This window comes from Cynara cardunculus, unplaced genomic scaffold (genome assembly GCF_001531365.2).
Source record: "Cynara cardunculus var. scolymus isolate 2C unplaced genomic scaffold, CcrdV1 Un_Scaffold_192, whole genome shotgun sequence".
NCBI lineage: Eukaryota > Viridiplantae > Streptophyta > Magnoliopsida > Asterales > Asteraceae > Cynara > Cynara cardunculus.
Window position 1 is genome coordinate 188,460 of NW_020200566.1, and position 9,188 is coordinate 197,647.

General features: G+C 30.6%; 1 protein-coding gene across 1 annotated transcript; it reads left to right on the top strand.

The window, feature by feature from the left end:
- The first annotated feature begins 6,094 nt into the window (after positions 1–6,094).
- Positions 6,095–8,660, top strand: LOC112501467 (beta-1,4-mannosyl-glycoprotein 4-beta-N-acetylglucosaminyltransferase-like). Its single transcript, XM_025105107.1, has 2 exons — positions 6,095–6,548; positions 7,252–8,660. The coding sequence occupies exons 1-2, from the start codon at positions 6,450–6,452 to the stop codon at positions 8,347–8,349; spliced, it is 1,197 nt and encodes a 398-aa protein (XP_024960875.1). The 5' UTR covers positions 6,095–6,449; the 3' UTR covers positions 8,350–8,660.
- Positions 8,661–9,188: the final 528 nt, after the last annotated feature.

The following is a 9,188-nucleotide window of genomic DNA, read 5'->3' on the forward strand; positions in this document are numbered from 1 at the left end:
TTTAAATTAAATAGCGTTGAGAGATAAATAATATTTTATTAAATGTATCAAATATTTTAATAATATAATTGATGTAGTAATCTTTAAAATGAAATCTATTAGAGATGATTGTAATATCTTTTTGGAGATTTTGATTTTTGACCCTCCATTTTAGATAATTTTTCGGAGATGCTTTACGTTCCTAATCTATTTTTCTAAATGACAAAACAATTAAAAAACCGTTCTCGTTTTAAATGGTTAATTAAAAAAAAATTGTAACCAATTAGGAAGGTTTTTGAGGTAGTTTTTTGAGATAAAAGAACGTAGGTGACAAATTTTTAGAAATTCAGTGAATTTTTATTCAAAAATAAAAGTTTAGGGACTTAATCATTTAAAATGAAAAAAATAATTTCATTAAAAAAAATCAATAATTTAACCGTTTAAAATGAGAAAGTTCTTTAGGTCTTTCTATACTTTTCCTTTTATTTATTTATTAAATTATAACGCATACTCACAAATTCATATATTTAAATTATAAAATGAGAAACTTAAATTTGTATTTTAAAAAATAATTTGAACTTGAAACAAATTACTGATTTTGTATTATTATTGATTTCATTTGTAAATCAATTTTTGTTACTAAAAGAAAATAAGTTTTGACATTAATACGTGTTAGAGGACAAATTTGTTATTGCATCATCCGTTTCGTATATTTTACACGCCAAGTTATTCTTTTATGAAAATGATCTGTAATTATGAAAAAATCTGTTATAAATTTTGTTTATATCTGAGAACAGCATGGTTCATATCTTTTGATAGCATGGACAAGGGTTATATTTAATCACTCATAAGTCAAGATGGCTACATTTCATACTCAAACTCACGTAACTTCGATAAAATATCTCACATCTGATCTCAAATCCAGCTATGTTTTTGACTAAATCCGAATCCAGCTTTGGCAAGTCAGATCACGCAACTATCGAAAAACATTTAAGTGCGAAAGAAACATAGATGAAAGTTCAAAACAAATACATGAAAATGATACTTACAGTAAGTCGACCAACACATGGGTTGGACACTGGTTATGTCTACCTCTTTTTATTCCCGTCATTAAGGGCCACCAATAATTGATATGAATTATCGTTAACGAAATAACAGTTCCCAAAAAATCTACAGATAAATCAAATTTTATGATAAGTCAATGTTGACTTGGTGTGAATATAAATTGTAGCATATTCTTTAAAAGCCAACTCCCATGATGATGATGTGCATTAATGGCTTCTAAAGGCCACTCAACTAGTTATCCATCCCATTAAACACTACCAATAAAAGACCAAAACACAACCACAAATTCCATATTTATTTCTTCTTTTTCAGAATATCTGAAATATATTATCAGATTATTCTATAAAACAGTATTGAACAGATATAAAAGAGATTTGAATATATATTGAAACGAGTAGGTAGGTCAAAGCCAACCATTTCAGTTATGGCACGTTGGTTAAGGACAAAGAGATTCACCTGTGATGACTTCAGGCTATTTGTGGTCACCTAGGGGATTAGTTGGTGCGTGTAAACTGACCTGAAAACGCATGGTTACCCAAGAAAAAGAATGAGTCAAAGTTTAGTTGGTTTGAGACTCTAACACACCACCTTCAACGAAGACTAGACAACACAAATGTCTCAAGCTCGTATAAATTGGTTATAATAACAGGTGAATTCACACGTACTACGCACCTACTAGTGTGGTTTAAATCCAGACGTTTTTTTGAGAGGTTAGGTTTTACTGGTTTTCCAGATACTGTCAGATCAAAAACCATTTGGTTAATACATCGTGTGTTGTCATAATGAAAAATAATGACCACTATGAATGTTCTCAATTTTCCATCTGGAACAATCTTTATTATATACGAAATTATCCACTATATTAGATTAGTCAGTAAAACCATTATTGCCTTCGTAAGGATATACACAGATAATTTAAAGTCAATGTAAAAGTTGGATCGAAATACTTTGAACACGTGATATATCTCCGTAGTATGTACTTGTATTTTTCCAAACACTGTATAAAATCATTAGTAAATAACACAAAAGCGTACAATACTTTGATCAAGATTTTATTTTGTGTAATATACTTTCAAAACCTTCATTTTGGTATCCATGTACGTTGGCATTTTTACTGTATTCCAACAAGAAACCTAAAAATAAATGCTAGAGCTGAAGGCTCATCAGTCATCCGTAGAGTCTTCTCATGGGCAGAGACGATTTTCTTAATTGTTATCTTCAAATCCCAACGTAATCAGTCCAGATACATAGAAACTTTTCAGATATTAACTGTTACAAAAAAAAAACTATGTATCTAAATATCTGAGATGTCTTATGTAGCAAAATTAATATTCGAAAGTATGTTACATAAAACACGAACCATATCAGGTAACGTTTATTTTTATCTGATTTATCCTAAACAGAATATAGAATTTCATACAGGACAAACTCGGAATTTATAACAATTATAATTTAGAGTACGAAAAAAATAAAATAAAAGAGGAAATAATGAGCGACCTCGACCAGCTGTAGGAAATAGTTGGCAATTAATCCTAATTCTAAACATTCCATAATTATATAAAATATTAATTAAGGAATTAATATTTTCTATTAAATATTTCTTGTTATAGCTAATATTACAAAAAATCAATTAATAATATATCATATGTGTCTTGATAAGAATTTAATAAATTAATTATATATCATTTTCAACTTGTAATTTAAAATGTATTTATTTATTTACAATTTAACACTATAATAATTAATAATTAATAATTAATAATCCGATTAACAAAATTTAGGAGGATTCGAGGCGTGGAGTCGTTTGTTAGTATCGGTTTGTCAAGTTATGATCGTCAACAAAATTTTACGATCAGTGTTTTCGATATTCTACATGTATTTCAAGAGAAATCGAGGACAATAAGTTAAAACATATCAATTTGACTTTTGAAAATAATTATTGTAATATTCCAGGTTTGAATTAAATATATTTAATTTTGTTTTGAAACTGAACAAAACTTGTTGTAAATAAAAACAAAAGCGACGTTAAAATTCCAACTAAAAATCCTTTGGAATTGCGTTTAGAGTTGAATTTCGAAATATAAAATGTGGGATTTTTGTAGAAATCAAGTACTGATAGGACAAGATTATATACGGAATTCTTTACTCCAAAATTTAAAGGGAATAAACTCGTGTTTATCTATACTATATTATAAAGCATTTGACAAAAACTCTTAAAAACCATTTTTTATTCGTAAAGTACTGCTTATTAATGCATATTACTTAAAATTCAAGATTACAAGTAGATTGTGCKTAAGTACAACTTATTAAAGCTCCATATTTGAATTCGTGTAACTAACTGCAGATAAACATAATCAAATACAAGATAATCATCTCATTTTAAATATAAGAAATCTAAAATATAATTAGGATAATCTTTGAATTCTAACATAATACTTAATTATTATCTTTATAAAATTTATAATATTAAACCAAAAATAAATTATTTMATTATTAAACTTAAATTAAATTATAATAAAAAAATAAATTAAAGAAATTACATAAAATGAAAACTTTTAAATAGTTGATTTGATATTAACATTGATATATTTTTTTTTCAAAATTTTATGATATATTCAAATTTATATTTTATTCAAAAGTAAAATCATTATTGTTTTTTTAAAAACACATAAAATTGTATTATAACATCGACAGAGACAAATAATAAAATAAAACATTAAAATCGAGATGTGTATCGCTGCATTGCGCAAGTACTCTTCTAGTGTTTAATAATATATGGGAAAAAAAATTGGTCACGGAATATAACTTCTATCGTAGGCGTTCTTCTGGAACCACATAAAACTTTCGGAGGTAAGCATGTATAACATACTGAAAAGAAAGGTATCTCCATAACGTAACGTAACGAAAGAAATTCTAATAAATATACCAAATTAAAATACTTTAATTTCTTAAACGATCAGTAATACATATTTTTTAAACTGTCGTATCGAACAGGTTTTTGGAGTCTGTGAATAAGACAGATCCTTATTTATATTATGTTTGCTAGCTGATAAACTAATTGTATTTGATAAAAACTAGCTAATAAATTAAATGACAATATAACATGATCTAAAATAACATATTAAAAAGTTATAAAAGACATGATAAAAAAAATGAAGAAAAGCCTAACATTTTAATAAACTACTTTATGGCTAATTAAATAACGTTTTCAAAAGTTAAAAAAATAAGTTGGTTTATAACTCCGAATCTTTAAAACGTATAATGAAAAAATGGATTATTATCATAAATAACCACATGAGCAAAATTTCTTAAACTTTTTTCCACAAGATAGTAAAAAAAAAGTCCTGCAAGTCAACACTGCAAGACACTTTTTCTTGTTGTGCTGCAAGTTGTAGTATGTTCTTGTGGTGCCGTAAGCTATGATGTCCCAATTTATTTTCACAGTGGACCCACTTTTCATCTAGATGCGTCAAAAAGCATCGGAAACCGCAAGAAAAAAACATCTTACGACGTTGACTTGCAGTTGCTTAATTAGTTTATGAAAAACAAAAAAGTTAAGATGGTTGTCAAAGAGTGTTTGGAATTGTTGGGAGGAAAGCTGATGGGAGCCAACAATGTGTCCTGGTTGGATGTGAAACGGCGAGAGCCAGTTTGCCGATCGACTCGAGAGTAGACCGGTACAGATTGGTGCGGCGACCAAAACCCGTGCTATTGATATGCTCGTGGAGATAAAAAAGTAAATCTTTTTTCCCGTATAATTATTTATGATGATAATCCAAAAAAGACATTAATTTAAAAAAGAAAATGTAATTTTCTTCTGTTTCTTTATAATTTTGAAAAGTGGATAATATTTGTTTGTAAATAGAATCTCATATAAATATAAAACATAAATCGTATTTTTGAATATTCCTGCCTACGTGGACCTTAAAATGAATGTGAAGGGGGTGGTTTTGTAAAATCTAGAAAATTGGAGTCCTGAAGTGTTAATATTGAATTGTTCCGTTGCGTGGGGGTAATTTAGGTAGGTCCAAAGTTTGGCTAAAGTTTTTGGGGTCACGAACAGGTTCCTTGAGTGCTCGGTCAATCCAATAAAACGCGTTTATGAGACACAGTCCATCATACGTTTCACCAAACTACCCCTTGTTGAGACCCGGTCCATTATACCATTTGACCAAACTGCCCCTTACATGTGTCATTAGAGGAAATACTACGAGCTAAATGGATTGGAATTTTCATCATACATATATATATATATATACACTTGGAATTTTCATCATATATATATATATATATATATATATACACACGGAATTGGGTTTTTACGAAAACAACTTGTTTTCTTAGACTCATGAGAACAATTATAAAAAAACACTGAATCTTCATTATAAAAACATATTGAAGATAAAAAAAAACAAACTTTCATGATGTTTATGCTGTGATATTTTAATTTTATTTTGTGGTTTCATGAAACAATCTAAACGTGATCCCATTAAGTATGCAAACTTAGTTGCTATACAGTATTGGAAGTTGCACACCACGACACTATGGTAATACCATGATACCTACTTATTTAATTATTTATTAATTTTTGTATTTTTTATGTGTTAAATATTAAACATTGCAACTTTAATTCTTTGTCATTGGAATTAAAATCCCCTAAAAATCATATGTGCTACCTGTAAGCTGAAAATATCATTTAAAACTTATAAAACGTCAAGTCTTCATATATGTAACTTGAAGTTGGTTGAAAACCAATACCAACATCTATCAATCAAAAAAAATTGATACCAAACACAGTTAGTTAGTACATAGTTTAAAATTTTACATACCAACTATAATTAATTGATACACAATATATGAAGAAAAAAAAAACTTTTAGTATTGTATTGTGTTTATCCTTAATAAAAACAAAAGTAAAAAAGAATATTATATTATAGTTTATTTGATTTGATATATAAATGTATCCTAAATGAAAAGGTAAACCCCAACACCAAGGTCAATTTCGTCAATTCCAACAAATATTCCATGTCAAATTCCATATATATATACACACCACCATCATTACATACACATTCATATATGTATAATTTACAGGAGAGAAAGAGGTAGAAGACGACAACACAATCGGACACCTCCATTAACCCACACACAAAAACACCATTTTCGTTCCTTTTCCTTTCTGGGTTTCGTTTTTAATTTCTACATATCAAATCTTCAATTTCTTTGCAATCGATCCACGGTTATCTACTCTTTCATTTCTCTCACTTACTCTCAATGATCAAAATCTCCCATATTTTCCGGTTGTAATCGGATTCGAAGTGAAGAAGTTTGTATTCGCCCTCTGATTGTTTGATTGATTTGGGGGTGATCTGTTTGTTTAATCGATTTGGGAATTTAGGGTCCGAATGGCGTTTCATTTATCGAAGTTTCTCAATAAAGTTTATTCGATGGCAGAAGGGGGATCTCGTTATTGTTCTAAGAAATCCGATGATGTCTGCGGTGAGGTAATTTGATTAATTCATCAATTTCGTTCAATTGCATTGCGATTTTTTTAGGTTTAAATTTTTATGATTCGTATCGGTTTCCTTCTGTTTTGTGAGCAAATTAACGTTTGGTGAACATGTAATTTAAAATTCAAAAAGCCTTTTTGAGCTCTCAATTAAAAATTGAAGAGTTTTTAATTCTAGAAAGTCAAAAAGGTTGTCTTTTCGGGGCTCGGTTTCTAGAATTGAAGATTCAATTGTTTTTTAAATCGTTTTTGTTTATAAATTTTCCCCAATTTTGTTGGTTGTGATCTGGGGTTTGATATTGCCTTCACAAGTTTCTTGATTAGAACCCTAATTTGTTAAATTCAGAACTTTCTAAGTTGGGTATTTGCATCAAATTTTGGCCTCTCAATTCTTGTTATTCACGATCAAATAATGTTGATTATTACCCAGAAATTTTAAGGGGTTTCCATATTCATGTTCTTCATATTGTCTTCATAAAATTTGGTGATATACTCTAATTAGGGCCTTAATTTTGTTAAAATCATAACTCTTTAAGCTCTGCGTATTCGCCCCCGCTTCGTTGAAGAACCAAAGCTTTGATTTTGACCCGAAAATTTCGAAGAAAGAGTCTTGATTTTGACCCGAAAGTTTGTAAAGGTGCTTCCTTTTGTGTATGTTTTAGGTGGATGATTGATGAAAATGTACATTTGATTTGCAGGATTCAGGGAGATCTTCGACTATGTCGAGAGTAAGATGCATTCTTCGTGGGTTAGATTTGAAAACCCTAATCTTTCTATTCGTATTGGTACCAACCGTCATCTTTGGAGTGTATGTTCACGGTCAGAAAATCTCCTACTTCTTGCGTCCGTTATGGGAATCACCACCAAAACCGTTCAACGAAATCCCACACTACTATCACGAGAATGTGTCAATGGAGAATCTCTGTAAGCTTCACGGATGGAAAACACGCGAGTTTCCAAGACGGGTTTTTGATGCAGTTTTGTTTAGTAACGAAGTCGACCTCCTTACGATAAGATGGCATGAGTTGTACCCTTATGTTACTGAGTTTGTACTCCTGGAATCAAACTCAACGTTCACTGGCTTGCCTAAGCCCCTAGTGTTTTCTGGCCACCGTGATCACTTCAAATTTGTCGAGCCAAGATTAACCTATGGGATGATTCCGGGAAGATTTCATAAAGGCGAAAACCCTTTTGTTGAAGAGGCTTATCAGCGATTAGCATTAGATTATCTTCTAAAGAAAGCCGGGATTGAAGACGATGATTTATTGATCATGTCTGATGTTGATGAGATCCCGAGTCGACACACGATCAATCTGTTGAGATGGTGTGACAATATACCTCCGGTTCTTCATCTTCGCCTCAAGAACTACTTGTATTCATTCGAGTTTCTTTTGGACAACAATAGTTGGAGAGCATCTGCTCATCGATACCGATCCGGAACAACAACATATGCTCATTTCCGTCAATCGGATGTGATCTTGGCGGACGCAGGGTGGCATTGCAGCTTTTGTTTCCGTCGTATAAGTGAATTCATCTTCAAGATGAAAGCGTATAGCCATTTCGACAGGGTGAGGTTCAAGAAGTTCTTGAATCCTGATAGAGTACAGAAAGTAATCTGTAAAGGGGCGGATCTTTTCGACATGTTGCCAGAAGAGTATACGTTTAAGGAGATCATCGGGAAAATGGGGGCGATTCCGCATTCGTATTCGGCTGTTCATCTTCCTGCATATCTTCTTGAAAATGCTAGTGATTACAGATTTCTGTTGCCTGGGAATTGCTTGAGAGAAAGTGGTTGAATTACATAGAGGTGATCAAGAAAAGGGGTTTGACCAAAGAGAGACAATAGTCAACTGGGGTATGCTGTTTGTTTTGCTATTGTTTAAATGGTTATGAGAATGGTTTATAGAGGCAGATGAGATGATGATGATGATGATGATGATGTATATAATCTGTCTACACTTCCATTTGTTTGTTAGTTTTGGGGAGGCTGTGGGTTGCCTGTTTATTACTGGGCATTATGTTTCCCTTCCTGCTGCTGCTGCTGCTGATTGGTGGTATATTAGGAAATTTTGAATCAATTGAGACTAATCTATTTCATTATCTTTCATTTTTTCTTGATGGGTTTTGCCTCTTTTGGATATATATATATATATATATATATATATATATATATACACACACACACTTGGAATCATGTGAGATCAACCTGTTTTCGTGAGATCATTTTTTTACACTTAAAACTTCACAGTAAAATGCTGTGAACTGTGAAGGTTCGGATTTTTTTTACCTTCACAGTGTTTTTGCTGTAAAGTTTCAAGTATAAAAAGGTGGTCTTACGAAAACAGACTGGTCTCATGTGAACCCAACCCTATATATCACGTGAACCCAACTTATAAAAACTACTCTTAATATTTTTTTTGATGAAATTTCATGTTAATCATCCAGTGTTAATCTTATCAAAAAATTTCATGAAATTGTTAATCTTGTGAAATTGTTTCATATAATATTTTTTTTGATGAAGTTGTTTCATATATGGTTATGAAATTGTTTCATATACTACTTAATGAAATTTTAATGAAACTGTTTCATGTATTTCTCTAAATTAAAATAATGAAGATGATAATATCCATGATTA